At 43.8% G+C, this 22227-nt stretch overlaps 2 protein-coding genes across 5 annotated transcripts in view; one reads left to right on the forward strand and one right to left on the reverse strand.

The window, feature by feature from the left end:
• CENPN (centromere protein N) overlaps positions 1-3887 on the reverse strand; it is a 24229-nt gene extending 20342 nt beyond the window's left edge. For all 3 annotated transcript variants that reach the window (XM_074404772.1, XM_074404765.1, XM_039462911.2), the window contains exons 1-2: positions 3803-3887; positions 351-531 (exon numbers count right to left, since the gene is read on the reverse strand). In XM_074404772.1, the coding sequence (XP_074260873.1) occupies positions 351-521 (171 nt within the window). In that variant the 5' untranslated portion in view covers positions 522-531; positions 3803-3887. The remainder of the gene's footprint in view (positions 1-350; positions 532-3802) is intronic.
• Positions 3888-4187: 300 nt separating this feature from the next.
• CMC2 (C-X9-C motif containing 2) overlaps positions 4188-22227 on the forward strand; it is a 35374-nt gene continuing 17334 nt past the window's right edge. The window contains exons 1-2 of one of the 2 annotated variants that reach the window (XM_074404778.1): positions 4188-4346; positions 19157-19272. In XM_074404778.1, the coding sequence (XP_074260879.1) occupies positions 19192-19272 (81 nt within the window). In that variant the 5' untranslated portion in view covers positions 4188-4346; positions 19157-19191. The remainder of the gene's footprint in view (positions 4347-19156; positions 19273-22227) is intronic. The other variant, XM_003938069.4, reaches the window with a different exon arrangement.

The raw sequence follows: 22227 nt of genomic DNA on the forward strand, positions 1-22227 counted from the left end.
TACAGGCATGTACCACCACACCCAGCTAATTTTTGTATTTTTAGTAGAGACAAGGTTTCACTGTGTTGGCCAGGATGGTCTTGATCTCTTGACCTCATGATCCACTGCCTCAACCTCCCAAAGTGCTGGGATTACAGCCGTGAGCCACCGGGCCCGGCTGTTAGCATTCTTTTAAGATGAAAAGGTCAATTAAAAATTAGTTTATTTTCCACTGCAGTTGTATGTAGCCCTCATCCCTTCGCTAGTAGTTTAGCAGCTACCTTACATTCCTTTTGCAGTAAGGAACAGAAGAAAGAAAAACCCAAAGGGGTAGCATTTTGTTCAAGACTCATCATTTTTAACACAGTTACCTCACACAGCCGAACCAAGTGCTGAACTAAAGATTCCTTTCTCTGCCGGAAATTTATAGTCTGCAGTTGATTTTCAGGCAAAAAGTCCCAGGCTTTTAGGATTGTTAGCAGTTCATTCATGCGGATTTTCAAGATGGTCCTCTTGATGAACTCAGCAACAGTCTCATCCATCCCTTTGGCACTTTAATGAAGCAAAAGTAGCACAGCAAAGTATTAACCAAATACAAAACTTGTCTATCTTTATTTACACATACACAACACATGAAAAAGAGAGATAGGGTCTCACTACATTGCCCAGGTTGGTCTTGAACTCTCAGACTCAAGCAATCCACCCACCCTCAACCTGCCAAAGTGCTTGGATTATAGGCATGAGCCACCGCACCCAGCCATTAGCATCATATTTAACTGGGATTTTGATGTGTAGGTCAAACACCTAAATGTTGATTTATCCTTTTCCAGCCATTCTGCAGTGTTTCAGCGTGAGCATTTATTTTCTCCTTCAATTGTATATTTAAATGCTTTAGAGTTTAAAAATTGGTGCTGTCTCTCATTTCTTGGCTAGAGTATTTTGATCTTTTGATGGTGATGATCTATAAATCATTCATTCATTCACTGATTCATGTAACGCCTTACTTATGCATGCCAGGCACTTTTCTAGGCACTGGGAATAGATTATGTCTTTGGCCAAAAAAACAATTATCTGTTCCAGTATATCGTGTCCATTCTAGTGAAGGAGAGAGAGAAACAACATGGAAACCACAAAAGTGAAGAGTGCAGGAGAAAATGGAATCATGTTAAGCAGGCTGAGTTGAGGGTGGAGGTGCTGGAGAGAATACGACTTTGGGACAATCCTTGCAGGACAAGCAGCCATGTGTGGACGAGCTTTCTAGGCAGAAGGAACACCATGGGCAAAAGTCCTGAGGCAAGAGCCTGCTTGGGGCCTTCAAGGAAAAGGGACAGGGGTGGCTCCAGTGAGGGGACAGCAGGGAGAGGAAGGAGGCATAGAGGAGGTGAGATGAGGGATCGTGGAGGGCCCTGAAAGCCACTCAGGGGATCACTGCTTGTTTTACTCTGCAAGGTGCTGAGCATGGGCTGGACATGCTCTTGTTTAGCTTTTCTACCAGGATCAATCTGGCTACTGTACTGACGTAGTCTAAGGAGGCGAGAGCAGAAGCTGGAGGTTAGCGAGGCAGGGGAAGAGGTCAGATTCTGGATACCCTTTTCAGAGGGAACTCATGGGTCAGCCACCGTACCCGGCCTTTTTTTTTTTAAGACAGAGTCTTGCTCTGTAACCCTGGCTAGAGTGTACTGCTCACTGCAGCCTCCTGCAGCCTCTGCCTCCTAGGTTCAAATGATTCTTCTGCCTCAGCCTCTGGAGTAGCTGGGATTACAGGTCTGCACCACAATGCGCAGCTACTTTTAGTAAAGATGCGGTTTCGCCATGTTAGCCAGGCTGTTCTTGAACTCCTGGTCTCAAGTGGTTCTCCTGTCTTGGCCTCCAATAGTGCTGGGATTACAGGCGTGAGCCACTGTACCAGGCTATCCTCTACTAATTGCCTTTACAGAACTATCTGAAGTTATCTTTTTTATTTTCTTGTTTCTAAAGTTGAGCTCTAGCGCAGGATGGTGTTTTTATTTACAGCTATGCTCCTAGAATCCAGAACTGCGTCACTATAGTCAATTATGTCTAGTCAGCCCAAGCACAGTCTAATGCGTCCTTGATAAATACTTGTGGAATGAATGCCTGAGGAGACAACCTGGGCTGACTGGGATTCAGCAGTAAGTGAAACATCAAGTCAAAGCTTCTCCCATTAGGAACATAGGCGAGGGGCCAGGCGCTGTGTATCACTTGAGGTCAGGCACTCCAGACCATCCTGGCCAACATGGTGAAATCCCGTCTCTACTAAAAATACAAAAATTAGCTGGGCGTCGTGGCACACATCTGCAGTCCCAGCTACTCGGGAGACTGAGGCAGGAGAATTGCTTGAATCCGGGAGGAGATTGTAGTGAGCCGGGATAGCGCCACTGCCCTCCAGCATGGGCGAGAGTGAGACTTCATCTCAAACAACAACAACAAAAACACACACACACATGCAAGGCTGTTAAAATGAAGATTGCTGGGCCCTATCAAGTTAAACCGTGAGGACGGGATATGGAGGGCTGGAGATTTCGCATCTTTTAAAGAGAACATCAGATAATTCTGGGTAAAGTTTGCAGAACGCCTGTCTAAAGAAATTTGGAGCGTACTCAGTCTCACCAATGAAGCTGGAAATCCCTTCAGTAAACGCTTACCCCACTCACCATTTTTAAAATTATTATTATTATTTTTTTTGAGACGGAGTTTTGCTCTGTTACCCAGGCTGGAGTGCAATGGCGCGATCTCGGCTCACTGCAACCTCCACCTCCTGGGTTCAAGCAATTCTCTTGCCTCAGCCTCCCGAGTAGCTGGGACTACAGGCCTGCGCCACAATGCCCAGCTAATTTTTGTATTTTTGTATTTTTTTTAGTAGAGACGGGGTTTCACCATGTTGACGAGGATGGGCTCGATCTCTTGACCTCGTGATCCACCTGCCTCGGCCTTCCAAAGTGCTGGGATTATGGGATTATAGGCGTGAGCCACTGCGCCCAGCTTTTTTTTTTTTTTTTTTTTTTTTTTTTGCCAGAGTCTCACTCTGTCGCCCAGGCTGGAGTGCAGTGGTGTAATCTCGGCTCACTGAAACCCCCGCCTCCCTAGTACAAGCAATTTTCCTGCCTCAGCCTCCCAAGCAGTTGGGATTACGGGCACCTACTACCACGCCCGGCTAATTATTGTAGTTTTAGTGGAGACGGGGTTTCACCATACTGGCCAGGCTGGTCTCGAACTCCCGTCCTCTAAGGTGATCGGCCTGCCTCGCCCTCCCAAAGTGACGGGATTACAGGCGTGAACTACCGCGCCAGGCCCCATTTTTAAACTTTCTTTGTACTTCTCAGCGCTTTAGTGCCTGGCATAAGTAGATGCTCAAGATTTGTGGAACGCATGATCCAACAGACCCCTTTTAAGCAGGCAGCGCGAGGAGCCACGCAAGAGGCTACAAAGCCGAAAAACGACGGAAGCCGAGGTGACAGGAAAGCAAAACCCCAACCCTGGGCCAGGCAACAACCCCAGGCTGAGAACGCGGAGTTCCGGGCCACATGACCACGCGGCCGGTCTCTGACGCAGACACACGCCGACGGAAGGCTCAGCCCCGCCCCACCGCGGGCGAGGTGACGCCACGGCCGGCCCAGCGTCACCGCCCCCTTTCACTGCGGCCCCTACCGCAGTTCCCCGCCCCGAGCCCGAGACCCGGCGCCAATCCTGCGCCTCACAACGTGCGGCAAGCCTCAGAAAGCCGCCCCCGAGGCCTGGGATCTGGCTTCCTCAACGCCCTGGCACCCTCCGGGACCCGATCCACGGCCGCCCGCGGCTCTCTTACCGACCCACATCTCCTGCCGTCTCACTCCTCCGCTGCCGTTCCCGCCCGCCGCGCCTTCAAAGCTACCAATTGCAGTTCCCGCTGCCTCCAAGCCCCGCCCACCGGAGCTCGAGCTTCGGGCAGCGTGTTGGGCACAGGGAACTGCACGGGGGAGCGACTGAAGCGAAGCTTGCGGAGCCCCCACTCCGCTCTTCTTAGAAGTGTACAGTCGTGCACCAGTAGCGGACTTGCACTTAGGCTCCTTGAGCCCGGCTTGTGTGCTCGGCTTGTGGCTTAGACCCTCGGCAGGGTGCGCCGTGCCTCAGTGGACTCGCTGTGCTTCCCCCCAGGGCCCACAGAAATGGGCTTGTCCAGGCCGGGCGGCGCAGGCGCCTTGAGGGCCGCGGGCGGCGGGGGTGGGGAGCCAGGACAGCGGTGTAGAGCGTCCCCGGCGTTCGCCGCTTGGAGAGCGGTCCAGTCCTCGACTCCCTGGTAGCCTGCGTTCGGGTCGGGCGTGTTCATCGGTGACTTCCGCTTCGGCCCTGCCGGTGTGGCCGCGAGTCCGGTGAGTCTCGGGAGTCCGGGCGGTTCCGAGCACGGTCCGTTGTCCCTCCTCAGGTCCCCGGACGGCGCGCCCTACCGAGCCCCTTCCTGCCTCCCGCCGGCCCGGGGAGTTAGGACCGGGGAGACCCGGCGCCCTCAGGCCCACAGCCGGGCTCCTGCGCTGGGGAGGCTGCGGGTGGAGTGGCTGGGCGCCCTCTGGGGGAGACGCCGGTGGCCGAGACAGGCCCTGGGTGTCGTTCGGGGTTCCAATCCGCCTGCCGCTCACTGGCCGACCTTGGGCGCGCTCCTCCCCTCCCGGAGCCGAGGCTGCTTCGCCTGTCAAACGGGCACAGCCCATCACTCGGCTTTGAGGAACGGAGCCCTCAACAGAGTTTGACAGCATGAGCGCTCAGTAAACTGTTGTTGTTTAAATAGCAGTTGAGAATTTGCGGGTAGAAAACGGGAGCCGTTCAAACACGTTTCAGCTGCGATGAAAGTTGGCTCTGTGATGGGAGAACCCTAAGAGCCCCGTCAGTACCCTTCACTCTTGTTTCCCCTTCAGTCCTTTTTTTTTTTTTTTTTTTTTTTTCATGAAAGCAAGACATTGATCTTTCTTCTCTTGGGTTTAAAGATCGCGGGTTTTATGTAGAGTCTTAAGTAAATTAGTTTTGGAAGTCTTCATTTAAAACCTTAAAGGCGGGGAAGTTTTTGAGGACAAAGGAATTACCTTGTGATGCCTCTTATGTCTCCTCTCTTCTCAATCGTGGCTTTTGCACTTGTTGAGTTGATTTAAAATGAGTTTATTTTTCATCCTTTTCCTACTGCGTAGAGGCTTGAACTAGTTGTCAGTTTCTGAGACTCATGAATTCAACATTCAGCAGACATCGTTTGGGTGTTTACCACGTGCTTTTGCAAGAATGCTGCCTCACGAGCCTCTACGTTCCTTGAGATGTTCGGACGATATTTTCCTCTGAAATTCACGGAGCAGAGTGCTGGGCCCTTTGGTAATGTTTGTTCAGGGAAAGCTGCGAGGGCGCATTCACTCAAACTCCTTGGTGGAAGTCAGAGTAGTTAAATCCTCCTCCCCAGGCCGCCCCTGGGGTCACTCCCAGGGGCAGCCTGGCACGGGGTCTACATTGCCAGCGCCAGTCCCTTTCTCAGTGGCATCGCTTGAGAATTGGTCCCTTTGCGCTAACTCGAAGTGGGTAAGGGAGGCAGTCTCTGACCGTCTGCTACCTCTTCTGCGGTACGGCTCATAGTTTGAAAAGTTGAAAAATAATTATTTAACTGATACTAGGGCCGAAATGTAGGCTTTAAAATATATGTTTGTTATTTTTTATATTTTAATTTATTTTATTTTGAGATGGAGTTTTGCTGTGTTGCCCAGGCTGGAGTGCAGTGGCGTGATCTCGGCCCACTGCAACCTCCACCTCCTGGGTTCAAGTGATTCTCGTGCCTCAACCTCCTGAGCAGCTGGGATTACAGGCCAGCTCTCTGTGGATAGTTTTTTTCTGGAGAACAGATTTTTCAGACTCTGAACAACAGGCTTTTATGGCCTTGTTTTTTGCTTTTGAAATAACGTTAGAAATTACGACTGTAGTGTAAATTTCCTGTCCAGTCGCACAACAGGAAAGTCTTTCGAAAGAAAAGCCAACTGGCATTAAGATACACGGTTTTCCCCCGTGATTATAGATTTGATGAAGTGCGTTATTAGAATGCTTACCCATTTTCTTTATACTAGAGTTAATATAGCGCCCGCTGATTGATTTATTTTCTAAAATTGTGCCACCTGGTGGTTGAAGTCTGCCATAGAATACTCTTGAGGAAAATTGAACTTCACAGTCAGTAGACTAAGTGAAGGAGTGAGCTGTAATTTTTGTATCTCGACTAAGAGTACCCTTCGGCCTTCTATGCTCCCAGCTTACTCCCTAGGAAAAGTTAAAATTGCTCTTACCCTTATGGGTCTCGTAGCCAGCTATCAAAACTTGACAGGTGAATTTTTTTTTTTTTTTTTTTTTTTTTTTTTTTTTTTCACAGAACTGCCCCAGGGCAGACAGCTGAAAATTTTAAGGAGTTTCATTGAACTGTTTTGGTATCATTATGTGCATATACACAGTGCATGGGGCTGGACTGAAGAGGGAGGTGGAGGAAAAGTTTACCCTTTTGATGTTTTCTTAAATACTGATGTAAAGATGAGACTGAGACTCTTTGGTGGAAGTCACAGTAGTTAAGCACTTCTCCCCAGGAAGCCCCTGGGGTCACTCCTAGGAGCAGCCTGGCATGGGGTCTACATTGGAATTGAATATTAGTCTATTCAAATAATGACAGTTTGAATGGAATTTGTCCCTCTATCTCACTGGAAACATCCAAGAATAAGGTCTTATGTTCCTTTTGCATTTGTTTCAAACATGCTGCTGATGTTCGTAATTATTAATTTTTTTTGAGATAGAGTCTCACTTTGTAGCCCAGGCTGGAGTGCTAGTGGTGTAATCTCGGCTCAGTGCAGCATCCGCCTGCAGGGTTCAAGCGATTCTCCTGCCTTAGCGTTCCAATTAACTGGGATTACAGGCCCCCCACCACCATGCCTAGCTAATTTTTGTGTTTTTAGTAGAGACTGGGTTTCACCATGTTGGCCAGGCTGGTACAGAACTCCTGACCTCAAGTGATCCACCTGCCTTGGCCCCCCAAAGAGCTGAGATTACAGAAGTGAGCCACCGCTTCTGGCTTCTCATAAGTTATTTTAAACCCATGCCATCACTGAGATAAAGGTCGAGAGCAAATTTCATTTTATGGAAAAGAGGCTTAGGTCTCAGATTAGTAACCAAAATGACATAACTTGTCAATAGCTGACTAGTGACAAGTACAATACTATTCTCTTTTTTGTGTGTGTCTAGACAGACCCAGTATTTCCGATTTTACAGGATTTTACATCAACTTATTTGGAACCTTGGCCTAGAATTACTGCCTGTTGAACTTGTTATCAACCAAAAGCTCTTTGGGAAAGTTTTTTCCATCTTAATTTATTTCATTCACAAACTGCTGTAGAGGCATGTCTTTCCTATTTTGAACATGGATTAAAAATCTGTCATGGTTAGAGATTGTGTTGGGTTGTGACTTTGCAGTTAACTACTGTGTGACCTTGGGGTTAGTTTTTGAAAATGTGAGCAGTGCATATTTTCACTTACAGAAAGACAATTTCTTGTGGTTCAACTGAATTTAAAAGGCTCCTCGTTTCATAGGGTTGTTGCATTCTAAGACTTGTGCTTAGCACTTGGCAAGTGGTCATCAAATTATTTTCTTAACTAATAAAGCTGATATATTCTTATGACTTCGAAGAAATTTTAAGAATAAGAGTATGGAGTATGTATTTAGGTTTTCTTCAGTTCATAAAATATATTGTGAGTTAAAAATTGTGTCACCTTTAAGGTGAGTACTGGAAGACATCAGCACTTAATTACATGTGTTCTGGAAGAACAATGCCATTGTTTTACAGTTGTGCCTTGTACATTACACCCAAGAATATAGCAGTACATCTGTGTACGCACCAACATTTAGGAAAAGCCAGGTGATACAAAGTGGATGGAAGGGAGCATAGGTGACAGGTAGATAGAGGGCAAGGGGAGGAAGAAGCTCTCTAGCTAAAAATATGTGGTAGAGGAAAGAAAGGAGTGATGGGGAAAGCAAGGAATCTGTTGGATAAGGGATAAGGTGAGTGTTTAGAGCTCTAGGTTAAGTAGTAGCATCTTACCAAGAATAGGAAAAGGAAATGAAATTAAACCATTTTATTCTTTGACATAGTCATCTAGGCTAAGAAAGTAGAAGGGCCTCATAAATATGTGCAATTATTATTTGTCAATTAAAAATGCAAATAATGAGAATTAGAAGGGAAGGTGTTTTATTGGTACCTACTGTTAGGCGCATCACTCAAGTAAAGATACACACCAGGCTTTGTGTAAGTAACATGGCTGTTTATTCACCCAGGTGAGGGTGGGTTGAGTACGAAAAGAGAGTCAGCAGAGGGCAGTTGGATAAGAGTTGGTTTTAAGGCCGGGCGCGGTGGCTCAAGCCTGTAATCCCAGCACTTTGGGAGGCCGAGGCAGGTGGATCACGAGGTCGAGAGATCGAGACCATCCTGGTCAACATGGTGAAACCCCATCTCTACTAAAAAAAAAATACAAAAAACTAGCTGGGCGTGGTGGCGCGTGCCTGTAATCCCAGCTACTTAGGAGGCTGAGGCAGGAGAATTGCCTGAGCCCGGGAGGCGGAGGTTGCGGTGAGCCAAGATCGCGCCATTGCACTCCAGCCTGGGCAACAGCGAAACTCCGTCTCAAAAAAAAAAAAAAAAAAAAAAGTTGGTTTTATAGGTTGGGGCAAGTGGTCAGCAATACGTTGGGCAATGCGTTTACTTCCCAGAGATTAGAAACAACCCAGGCCGGGCGCGGTGGCTCAAGCCTGTAATCCCAGCACTTTGGGAGGCCGAGGCAGGTGGATCACAAGGTCAAGAGATCGAGACCATCCTGGTCAACATGGTGAAACCCCGTCTCTACTAAAAATACAAAAAATCAGCTGGGCATGGTGGTGTGTGCCTGTAACCCCAGCTACTTGGGAGGCTGAGGCAGGAGAATTGCCTGAGCCCGGGAGGCGGAGGTTGCGGTGAGCCAAGATCGCGCCATTGCACTCCAGCCTGGGCAACAGCGAAACTCCGTCTCAAAAAAAAAAAAAAAAAGTTGGTTTTATAGGTTGGGGCAAGTGGTCAGTTAAAGGTGGTAATGTATTTTAGGGAGGGGAAGGGCATCAAGGGATGCATGACCGCAAGGGTAGAGATCAGTAATCTATCTTGGGGAAGGGAAGCGTGTCACAGGATGCTTAATCACAAGTGTAGGAGTCATCTCTTACAAACAGGCATTATCATAAGGTTGGGGGGGTTATTGGTTGCAAGCAGAGGGGAGGGTGAGGCAAATTACGTAGTTACAGGGGTTGGGGCCCTGAGAAACCCAATGTCCAGGCGGGAAATTCTGTGAGGATGAGTAGAACAATGGTTGCAGGGGGAGAGCCATTAGTTGAGGTTGGAACTAGTTGTTTTGCTTCTTTCTGCCACCACCTGGTGACTTGTGGCACTTCAGACTTTCTGGACTCTGGGGACCATCCAGACGTGTACATCCAGTTCACCCAGGCTATAATGGCTAGGCTTGGACTTGGAGGCCTGACATTCTCATCTTTTTATATCTGTATAAAGAAAAAAGTTAGAGAAGTGAGTAGGGGCTATGTTTCTCATGGCTTCTTTGAGCATGACGGGAGGCTGCGAGGATACCTAAAAAAAAGTCTGTGATTCTTGTAGTTTATTAAGTGTTTGGTTAAGTCCTTGAAGCTTAATAGCTTTAAGGTGGCTGGTGATGAAGCCTTGGGCCAAGATTGGACAGGATGTGGTCCAGGAAGACTTGGATTGAAAGGGTTATATGCGGGTTCTGGAGAGTTGTCATGCTGCATCTTGACCTTACTTAGCCCAGTGTTGCCTGGAATTCTTGAGGGGTGGGTGGGTGTTTCAGGTTGATCCTAGAGGGGTGAAGGCTATGAAACAGGACTGGGGATAAGACAGGCCGGTGAACGGGGAGGGTTGGCAAGGCATCTTGTCTTAAGTGGCTGAGAGGTCCTGGGACAGGGTGATGTTGTGGGGTTGTTAAAAGTAGCATTTGCTGTATAGAGTGATTAGCGATGGCCTGAATACGGTTTGCAGAAATTGAGAAACCAATTGGAAAATGCAAGGTCCAAATAAAAGAAGGAAGAAGGGCTTTAGGGGAGTAAGGATTGGAGGGTAATTAGGAAGAAGTAGCTAATGCCAGAATGGGACCAAGATAAGAGTGAGTAGAAAAGTAAAGAGGAGGACTTCATTAGGGTGAAAGAATTGGAATGTCCCTTGCCACACAAGGTCATTTATCCACTCAGGGTAGGAGTTGAGGGTAGAATTTTGTGGATAGAACCACAAGATACTAGCTAAAGTGGTCTGGAGGAAAACAGTAAACTGGCAAGGCAAGCAGGCATAGGGCATTTAAATGTCGACAAGAAGGGCGATCAGAAGTATGGTTAGACAGAAAGCAACAGAAATAGCTTGTGAGGTGTATACCAAGCTTTAGGGTTGACTGTGTAGAGTCCTGCTGCAAATAGCAAAGTTAAGAGAAGGATTCCTGTCAGTGTTAGAATATAAACTACTCATGTGTGATTTGTGTCTACTCTTCAGGAATTTGAGTTAGCTTAAGAGAAGTAGGAGAGAGTACTTGTGACTTCCAAGAGGAGATGGATGGGCTAGGCTGGTCGTCTGATGGGCACAGTTTAATCCTGGACTGATGAACCCAGTAGGAAGGGTTTTGTAGACAAGACTTATTGGGGTACTGTGGACAACCAGGTAGGGACCCTTCCACTGAGGCTGTAGAACTGGAGAGTTTAGATCCTTGACCAGCACTGATTGTCCAGCTAAGGTGTCATCATAAGGCTGGATATCTCGAGTGGGTAAGAGGAGGTTAGTAGCTTGAAGAATTTCCTGCCTCGTTCGTTGGAGAATTAGAAGATAGATTGTAAGACGGCTAGTGTCTGGGAGGACGCTAGCTTAGGCCTAAGCAGAAGAGTGTGGCCATATAAGAGTTCAAAGGGGCTGTATCCGTGGGTTCCTGGAGAGTGGCATGAATTTGGAGAAGAGCAATAGGTAGAAGGGATACCCAGTCCCTCTTTAGTTGAAGGATGAGTTTGGTAAGATGTGTTTTTAGGAGGCCGTTAGCTTTTCCCACTTTTCCTGATGACTGAGGGAGGTAAGGGTCATGGAGATTCCATTCAAAGCTAAGCGCCTGAGAAACTGCTTGGGTGATTTGGCTAATGAAAGCAGGGCCATTGTCTGATTGCATAGAAGTAGGCAGGCCAAATGGGGATTGATATTATTTAACAGACAAGAAATAATAGCAGCAGCCTTTTCTGTTCCAGTAGGGAAGGCTTTAATCCACCCTGTAAAAGTATCTATGCATACAAGAAGATACTTGAATTTTTTGGACACGAGGCATGAGTAAAGTCAATTTGCTAATTTTATGTGGCAGCAAATCCCCCAGCTTGGTGAGTGGGAAAGGTGTGTGTGTGTTGGGGGGGCGGGTCTCAAAAATCCCAGGGGGTTGGTAGAGTGGCAGATGGAGTACTGAGATGTAGTTGTTTTAAGGATGGACTGCATGAAGTGAAGAAGAGGTTCTAAGAGGTGGGCCAGAGGCTTATATTCCACGTGAAAATGGTTAAGAGAGGATAGAATGGGCTTGTGAAACAGGAAGAAGGAATTTTCCTTGATCCAAAAACTAACTGCCTTGAGTGGGAATTGACTGGTAGATAAAGGATTCAGAAGGAGAGTAAGTAGGAGTAATTGATGAAAAAGAAAAATACTGTCCGCTAGGAGGGGATATTGGTTGTGCATTTGCTGCTTTCTTAGCTGTTTTAATTGGCAAAACCATTTCGTTGGACAATGAGATTTAAAGTTTTTTGGTGTCCTTTACAGTGGACGACTCCAGCCTTGGCTGGAAGAAGGGCAGCTTTAAGGAGAGCTTTTATTAAGGGGGCATTGATAATAGAGGACCCCTGTGTGGTAAGGAAACCTCTTTCTGCCAATATGGCAGCATAGTGGTGTAGGATGTGGAAGGCATATTTAGAGTCAGTATAGATATTTACATGTATTCCCTTAGCAAGAGAGCACGAGTTAAAGCAGTTAGTTCAGCTTGCTGAGAAGTGATGCAGGGAGTATAACAGCCTCAATGATAGGTGAATGAGGTACAGCTTTAGCTGGTGTCAACTGACCGGGCTTTGAGGAACTGCCATCAATAAACCAGGTGTGGTCTGGGTCTGGAATGGGAAAGAGAAATATGTGGAAATGGGGAGGATGCTATATGGATTAGGGAGACATAGTCATGGGGTTTGGGGCTTGTGTTTTGGTATTAGGTGAGAAGCTGTAAAATTAGGGCCGTGTGCAATAGTCATAGTGGGAGTTTCGATAAAGAGTTAATAGTGTTGTGTAAGACGTGGGGCAGATAACAGATGTGGAAGATGCCAAGAGGATACTAAAGCCTGAAGATTGTGAGAGCTGTGCAGTGAGTGAGGCATAGCCTGTGATTTTGAAAGCCTCGAGAAGGAGTAGAGCAGAGGCAGCTGTCGCACGTAAGCACTAGGGCCAACCTAGGACAGTTGAGGTCAAGTAGTTTAGAGAGGAAGGCAACAGGATGCGGACCTGGCTTTTGTCTAAGAACTCCAGCTGCACCACCCTGAGTTTCAGCAGTGTATAAGGAAGAGGGTTAGGTTGAATTGGTATAGCAAAGAGCGGGTTAAATTAAGGGTTTTGTACAGGTAATAGGTGCAGTTATGTGGGCAGCCAGTGGAACAGGAGGAATAGGCAGAGAAGTTACACGGGGTACCTTGGAGAAGATTTTTTGATTACTTTAATAAAAGAGAGTTAAGGGTGGCAGCCGGGTGTGGAACCAGGAAATGTCTTGGCACACACAATGGAGAAGAGGGTGAAGTGGCAAGATTGACAGGAGCAGGGCATTTACATTTCCTTAGGAATTGAGGTGAGTTTCAGAGAAGCTGAGGAGAGTATAGGGATTTGGTACTACAGGATGGATGTGGGTGGTGTCCTACACTTCTAGGGTTAAGGTAGGGGGACATAAAGGGGAGGTATTGAGGGAGGAGGGTGGCAATGAGGTGTGGCTGTTTCCCAGGAACAGTTAAGGAGGTAGACAGTTTTGTTGTATCTTGGCCTGACAGGAGAACTGAATAAGTGGGAATGATTAAGAAAGAATGTGGAAAGGAGTGCTGGCCTAATTGACCCTAGACTTGGGGAGTTTTGAGAGACTTGGAGGCCTTGCCGTCAGTTCCCACAACAGTTATGGAGGCCAAGGAGACAGGTTATTGTGCGGTGAGTGGCTACTACAGTATTGATTAAGAAGGGGATGGACTTACCCTCCACCATCAGAGTAATGAAGCTTGGTTCGGGCAGCGTTAGTCTTTAGCCACCAAGCCAAGCAGTGTCGTGAATCTGACTGTCCGAATTCCAGTGGGAGCCCGCACAGAACGGGCAGAGCTTAGGAGGAATCCCAGGCTGAGGGCATTCCTTGGCCCAGTGGCCAGGTTTCTGACACTTGAAGCAAGGTCCAGGAGAGGCGGCTGGATGCTGTAGTCTGGGCGCTTTGAGGTCTTTGTGAGCCAGTGGTGTGGCTGGGGTTTGTCTTATGGCAGAGGCAAGCATTTGCAGTTCTGAAATGCATTGCTGCCTGGCTACTTTCTCCCTATTGTTAAACACCTTGTAGGTGAGGTTGATTACATCCTGTTGTGGCGTTTGAGAGCCAGATTTTTATTTCTGTAGCTTTTTTAATGTTAGGGGCTGATTGGGTGATAAAACTTTTTTTAGGGGTGAGAGTAGAAGTAAGGATGACGTTTAAGTTAATCCTGTTGGCCGATTTGGGAAAGGCCCGACAAAGGAAAAGGAACGTGCACCCTAACTATGCCTTAGGCTCCAGCCACCTCTCCAAGGGGACTGAGGAGTTAGTTGCAGGACTAAACAGCAAGTCTGACTGGGTATGAGGTGGGGAGGTGACAGGAGGAGAATAAGGAGGTGGGTTGTAGGCAGAGGAGGATGAGGGATGCTCTGGGAGGAGGGAGGTTCTGGTTGGGGGTTAGGGCCTGGATTAGGGTCTGGTTCAGACAGGTGGAGAGGAGAAAGGTAGAAAGGGTCAGTGAACAAGTAGGATTCTGAATCACTGGTGGATGTAGGAGGAGCGGATGGGAGAGAGGAAAATTTGGGATGGGATGCATTGAGCAGCGATTAGGGAGGGATTGGAATGTTAAAAAAATGCCTAGACATAGGGAATTTCAGACCATTTGCCCATTTGTTGACAAATATTGTTTAGATCTTGCAGAATAGAAAAACGGAAAGTGCCATTGTCTGGCCATTTAGAGCCATTGTCTAATTTATACTGTGGCCAAGCTGTATTGCAGAAGAAAATAAGATGCTTAGATTTTAGGTCAGGTGGTAGCTGGAGAGGTTTGAGGTTTTTCACAACACAGGGTAAAGGAGAGGAGGAAGGAATGGAGAGCAGGAGATTGCCCATAGTTTAAGAAGAGCAGTGGAGGCAAAGAAAGTGAATGCGCAACCAAGCAGTTTAGCAGGCGTCCTAGACTAAACCTTGGTTTGTACCTGGGGTGAATCAGTCAAAGGGGGCATCCCTTGTGTTGATCCATCACCTGTGAGTGAGTACGAGTGAGTGACCAGAGCAGATGTGTCCGCAGTGATCAGTCACTTAGGGAAGACTGTTTTCCCGGTTCTGTGACCCATGTGGGATTTTTTTCTGGTCATGAACTGCACAGAAAGTCCTGTCTTTCTTGTCTCCACTGAAAGGGAGAGGACAATGAAACTGAAAGGAGAAGGAAGCTGACAGGCAGTGAGAACTGCTAAAGACAAGAATTGAGGCAAACCGCCTACCTGATCTGAGGATAGTGAGTGGATATGTGAGCTAGTCTGATGAAACTAGATCGTAGGTAGGTCTCTTCACAGAAGGAGCACAAGGAGAGCAGGGGAGGGTTTGGTCTCCCATAGGAGTTCCCGCCTCCCAGGTTTCAGCACCAAATGTTGGGCACGTCCAGAGAGCATCAGGCAGGCTTTGTGTGAGCAACATGGCTGCTTATTCACTCTCGTGTGGGTGGGCTGAGTCTGAAAAGAGAATAAGCAGAGGGCAGTGGGATAAGAGTTGGTTTTATAGGTTGGGGCAAGTGGTCAGTTAAAGGTGGTATGTATTTTAGGGAGGAGAAGGGCAAAATTTCTCAGATTTTTTTTTCACAGCTTGAGGTATAATTTATATACCATAAAATTCACATGGTGAAACACATATGACATAAAATTTACCATCTTAGCCATTTAAATACACAGTTCATTGGTGTCAGATACATTAATAATGTTGCCAACCACCACCACCACCCATCTCCATAACACTTTTTATCTTGTAAAACTTTCTACCCATGAAACAATAACTCCCCATTCTTCTCCTCCTGCCCTTCCACCTCCCCCTGGTAACCAGCATTCTACTTTGTGTCTCTTTGACTACTTTAGGTGCCTCATATAAGAGGACTGTTACACTATTTGCCTTTAAAAAAATATATCAACTATTATTTTAGATTTTGGGGATAAGTAATATGCAGGTTTGTTACATAGGTATATTGGGTGATGCCGAAGTTTGGGGTATGATTAATCCCATCATACAGGTAGTGAGCATAGTATGTAACAGTTTTTCAATCTTTACTCTCCTTCTACCCTCTATTCCCAGTGTCTGTTGTTGCCATCTTTATGAGTATCCAGTGTTTAGCTATCACGTTTAAGTTAGAATATGCCGTATTTGGCTTTCTGTTGCTGTATTAATCCACTTAGGATAATGGCCTCCAGCTACATCCATGTTGCTGCAAAGAACATGATTTCTTTCTTTTTTATGGCTGTTTAGTATTCCATGGTGTATATGTACCATTTTTTCTTTATCCAATCCACTACTGATAGACCCTTGGGTTGAGTCCCTGTCTTTGCTATTGTGAGTAGAGCTACAAGGAACATATGAGTGCATGTGTCTCTTTTTGTAGAATGGTTTATTTTCTTTTGGCTATATACCCAATAATAGGATTGCTGGATCAAGTGACAGCTGTTTTAAGTTCTTTGAGAAATCTCCAGACTGTTTTCCACATTGGGGGGACTAATCGACATTCCCACACCAGTGTATAAGCATTCTTTTTTCTCACAGCCTCCGTCACATCTGTGTTTTTTTCACTTTATATATAATAGCCATTCAGACTGGTGTGAGGTGGTATCTCATTGTGGTTTTGATTTGCATTTCTCTGATGATTATTGATGTAGAGCATTTTTTTCGTTTGTTGGCCACTCGTGTGTCGTCTTTTGAGAAGTGACTGTTCATGTCTTTTGCTCACTTTTTAATGGAGTTATTTATTTTTTACTTGTTGAATTAATTTCCTTATAGATTATGGATATTAGATCTTTGTTTGATGCATAGTTTGTGATATTTTCTCCCATTCTGTAGGTTTTCTCTTTTCTCTGTTCATAGCTTCTTTTGCTATTCTGAGCTCTTGAGTTTAATTAAGTAGTTTTTGTTGTAATTGCTTTTGAGTACTTAGTCTTAATTTTTTCCTAAGGGGAATGTCCAGAATGGTGTTTCCTGGGTTTCCTTCTAGGATTCTTATAGTTTGAGGGATTCTATGTAAATCTTTAATCTATCTTGAGTTAATTTTTATGTATGATGAAATGTAGGGGTCTACTTTTATTCTTCATATGGCTAGCCAACTATTCCAGCACCATTTATTGAATGGAAAGTCCTTTTGCCATTGCTTATTTTTGTCAACTTTTTGAAAGATCAGAAGGTGTGCAGATTTATTTCTGGGCTCTCTGTTCTGTTCCATTGGCCCATGTGTGTATTTTTGTAGGAGAAGCATGCTGATTTGGTTATTGTAGCCTTATAGTTTAAATTAGGGTAATATGATACCTTTGGTCTTTGTTCTTTTTGCCTAGGATTGGTTTGGGTATTTGAGCCCCTTTTTGTTTCCATATGAATTTTAGAGTGTTTTTTTTTTCTAATCCTGTGAAAAATGACATTAGTAGTTTGATAGGAATAGTGTTGAATCTGTAGATTGCTTTGGGCAGTATGGCCATTTTAATGATACCGATTCTTCCAATCCATGAGCATGGAATGTTTTTCCATGTGTTTGTGTCTTATGGAATGTTTTTCCATTTGTTTGTGTCATCTATGATTTCTTTCAGCAGTGTTGTGTAGTTCTTCCTGTAGAGATCTTTAACCTCCTTGGTTAGATGTATTCCAAGATATTTTATTTTTTTGGTGGCAGTTGAAAATGGGATTGCATTCTTGATTTAGCTCTCAGGTTGAACGTTATTGGTGTATAGACATGCTACTGATTTTTCTATGTTGATCTTGTATCCTGAAACTTAAGTCATCGGGGAGAGTCTTTAGAGTTTTCTGAGTACAGAATCGTATCGACAGTGAAGAGAGACAGTTTGACTTCCTTTTTTAATTTGAATGCCTTTTATTTCTCTTGGCTGATTTCTTTACCTAGGACTTCCAGTACTGTGTTGAATAACAGTGGTGAGAGTGGGCATCCCGTTCCCTTGTTCTGGTCCTCAGGGGAAATGCTTCCATCTTTTGCCTGTTCAGTGTTATGTTGCCTGTGAGTTTGTCATAGATGGCTCCTATTATTTTGAGTTATGCTCTTCAATGCCTAGTTTGTTGAGGGTTTCAACCATGAAGTGATGTTGAATTTTATCAAAGGCTTTTCTGCATCTGTTAAGATAGTCACGCGGTTTTTATGTGTAATTCTGTTTGTGTGGTGAATCACATTTATTGATTTGTGTATGTTGAACCCTATATATATGTTTTTTTGACTGGCTTATTTCACTCAGCATGTCACCACAGTTCATCCATGTTGTAGCATATGTGGGAATTTCCTTCCATTTTTAAGGCTGAATAGTATTCCACTGCATGTATATATCGCTTGGTGCTGATCTGTTGGTCTGTTGGGCTCTTGGGTTGTTTCCATGTTTTAAGTATTGTGAGTAATGTGCTGTGAACATGGGTGTTCAAATATCTCTCTTCAAAACCCTATTTTTAATTCTTCTGAGTATATAGCCAGAAGTAGAATTGCAGAATCATATGGTAATTTCATTTTTGGTATTTTGAGGAAGTGCTATACCAGTTTCCACATAGCTATCCCAGTTTACATGCCCATCAGCAGTGCACAAGAGTTTCAGTTTCTCCTCATCCTCTTCAGGACTTGTTATTTTCTGGGATTTTTCGGTAGTAGCTGTCCTAAAGGATGTGAGTTGGTTCCTGTTTTCTATTTAGAACTTTTAAAAAATTAAAGGAACTAATTGTTTCTTTCTTTTGGTAATCATTTCTGAGGTAGAAAGAATAGCTTAAGCACAGGTGGGGTGCTGTAGCACATGCCTATCACAACATTTTGGGAGGCTGAGAATCACTTGAGGCCAGGAGTTTGAAAACAACCTGGGCAACATAGCAAGACCCCTGATTCTACCAAAACACAGACACACAGACACACACACACACACACACACACACACACACACACACTGCCTATAATGTTTTTCCTTTGACCTTGGCTGCTAATTTTCCACTTTGTGAATGGACAACTTAAGCATAATTTCAGGGATTACAGCTTCATGTTTTCAGTGTGGTAATTAGTTATGACTATGTCTGTTAAATTTGAACTTTTTTTCCCCGTAACTTCTTGTTTCATTTCATTGTTTAGTTGTTTTTTTCAGCCAGCTATTATGAGGAAAGTAATCTATATTAATTCACACCACTATGAGACTAATGGCCTTTTAACCCTCAGAATAATATACATTTAAAAATAATAAGCCACTTCTCTTAATTGGTAGAATTTCTTCTGAACACAGTGAGATGTAATGAGTTTCGAGATTGTGGTGAAAATATGTGAAGCCAGGCTTATAAGTAAGCTGTTTCTGCTTTGGCACTTATTTGCAGGATTGGGTCTCTTTAGGCTTCCTGCTTTTCTCCTGAACCTGCAGGTTCTCTAAACACTACTGATAACTTGTTCAGTATGTGAAATCATTGAATAAGAAAGCTTTGGCTCAAGTTTAATAATTTGCCTGAGGTCACACAGCTGGTTAATGGTTAACATACTTCTCTGATAAAGGTCACTGAAGGTTCTCACTGAAGATACTTTTAGGTGGCATAACAGGTATATTTATGCATATTCAAGACACTCTTGTATCCACAGGTTGCAGTGCTGTGATCCGTCATCATCTCCTAAAGATGCATCCTGACTTATCTCCACACTTGCACACTGAGGAATGCAACATCTTGATTAACTTGCTTAAGGAATGTCACAAAAATGTAAGAGTTCAGAAAAACAACCTGTAAAGCCAAAATGAAACTTAGGTATAACACACTGATGTAAAATGTTGTCTCCATTAATAGTAGGGAATGATAATGTCTTAGAAAGGAGTCTGAGTTTAGTAAAGATTAGCACTTGATGTGTGTGATTCCCTCCTCCCCAACAAAGTACCTCCTTTTATGATTAGTAAACATCAAGCATTGTAGTTTGTTAGAGAACTTCTGAACTGGTATGTAATGGTTGGAATCTATCTTCTTACAATAAAATGCTTTATTTTTCCTAATTATAGGGCACTAGAAGAATTATATTCAGCTCTGACTCTTCTGATTATAATGGAATTATTCTAAGATTATCTTCTCTTTGATGGCTACCATTCTGTGTTTAATGGTAATAAAAACATGTTACATAATTAGACATTAACTAAATTTATGATTGGCTTAATCTGATGTTTTTAGTTGTTAGTGGAATGGAAGTAAAATTACATGGTTAAAACCAAAATAGGAAAGGAGCCCATATTTGGAATGCATTGAATCAAGCTGATAGTTTCATAGCTGTTGAATATTTAGCTTTTCTTCATATATTTGATATATGACACAGTTGTTATAAGAAGCATTTGTTTTTTCTTTAGCGTTGTATGATGTTCTTCTTCTAATGATATCCATAAACTGTAGATATATCAAATTATAATAATAGTATCCCTTAAATGAGTAAAATTTATAGACCAAAAGTAAGGTGGTAAGTAGTACTTAAAAAATGTGAAGTCAGGCCGGGCGCGGTGGCTCAAGCCTGTAATCCCAGCACTTTGGGAGGCCGAGGCGGGTGGATCACAAGGTCAAGAGATTGAGACCATCCTGGTCAACATGGTGAAACCCCGTCTCTACTAAAAATAGAAAAAAATAAGCTGGGCATGGTGGCGCGTGCCTGTAATCCCAGCTACTCAGGAGGCTGAGGCAGGAGAATTGCCTGAACCCAGGAGGCAGAGGTTGCGGTGAGCCGAGATCGCGCTATTGCACTCCAGCCTGGGCAACAAGAGCAAAACTCCGTCTCAAAAAAAAAAAAAAAAAAAAAAAGTGAAGTCAGATATTTTTACTGATTCAAATCATATTGTTGATGACAATATACTTTGGGCTATTTTCACTATACATAATAGATCAAAGTGAACCAGACCATATAAATAAAACATAAATGTTTGTTTTTAAAGTAAAAACTGTATAAAGTTTTCACTGTTTAAAAAACAGGAACTAATTATTTGTGTTAAAGTAGAATGTTTCAATTTGTCTATGGTCAGTTATAGTCAGAGACAGCAAAGGAGAGAGGATCTGGCAACAGAGAGGCCCAGTGGAGAGAAAGAGACTCTGCGGAATAACATTTCATTCTTGATATTGAGCATTTTGCCAATACAGCCATTTAGATGTATGTTGTACTTTTTGTAATGCTAGACATAAATAAGGATATTACATCTTCATATTTATTTCCTAGATTAATCAGATTAAGGGCCAGAGTTTTCAATCTTTGCTTTTAAGTAATCTTTGCTTTATGTTTATATTTGTATATTGCTTTTTGGTCCATGACTATTTTTAAATTGAAATCAATTTAAACCTTTTTTTTTCTTTCAAATGGATTTCTTGTAATAAAGGTGGCTTCTCAAATTACTGGAACTGAAGATGGACTTAAAAAATTAACTTTATTGAGATGTGATTTATATGTAAGGAAATTCATCTATTTTAAGTATGCAGTTTGATGAGTTTTGTAAAATATAGACAGCCACGCAACCACCATCACAGTCAAGATCTAAAACATTTCTATCAGAGAGTTTCTTGTGCCCCTTCACAGTGAGTCCCCAACCCTCACCTCTTTCCCAGGGAATCACTATACTACTTTTTGTTGATGTAGATGAGTTTCACAGTTCTAGAATTTGCTAGAAATGTACACTACATTATATAGTCTTACATTTTGCTCTGTCATACGTTTTTATTTCTGAGTAGCGTTTCATTGTATGGATACGTCACAGTTTATTTACCTGTTGATGGACATTTAGGCAAATAAACAGTTTTCAGCCGTGCTGTTTTGAGTAAAGCTGCTATCAACATTCGTTCACAAGTCTGTTATTTTTGAGACAGTATCTTGCTCTGTCTCCCAGGCTGGAGTGCAGTGGTGCAATCTCAGCTCACTGCAACCTATGCCTCCTGGATTTAAGCAGTTCTCCTGCCTCACCCTCCCAAGTAGCTGGGATTACAGGCGTATGTCACTATGTCTGGCTCATTTTTGTATATTTAGTAGAGATGGGGTTTCACTATGTTGGTCAGGCTGGTCTCGAACTCCTGATCTCAGGTGATCACTTGCCACGGCCTCCTGAAGTTCTGGGATTATAGACATGAGCCACTGTGCCCAACTATCATGTACAAGTCTTTGTGTGGAAATTTTTTATTTCTCTTGGGTAAATACCTACGAATCGAATGACTAGGTTATGTGGTAAGTGTATATTTAACTTCATAAAAGTCTGTCAAACTGTTTTCCATTTTATACTACTTTACATTCCTACCACTCTCCATCACCAGCACTTAATATTAGAAACCTTTTAACTGTAGCTGTTGTGTGGATATGTAGTAGTATCTCCTGGTTTAAATTGTATTTCCCTGACAACTAATGATTTTGAACATCTTTTCATGTGCTTATTGGCCATTCATATACAATTTTTTGCCCATATTTTAAAATTGGGTTGTTTGCTTTATGACTGAGTTACAAGCATTCTTTTTATTATTTGGCATACAGGTCCTTTGATAAGTGTATTATGAATATTTTTGCCGGCTGTGGCTTTTTTTTTTCTTCCCCCTTTGGGATGTGTTTCAAAGAGTAGCTTGTAGTTTGATAAAGTCATTTTTTTTTCTTTCATGGTTTGTACTTGTAGCATCTTAGCAATCTGTGTATTCTGTGGTCACAAAGATACTCTTTTT

This window comes from Saimiri boliviensis, chromosome 1 (assembly GCF_048565385.1).
Source record: "Saimiri boliviensis isolate mSaiBol1 chromosome 1, mSaiBol1.pri, whole genome shotgun sequence".
Classification (NCBI taxonomy): Eukaryota; Metazoa; Chordata; class Mammalia; order Primates; family Cebidae; genus Saimiri; species Saimiri boliviensis.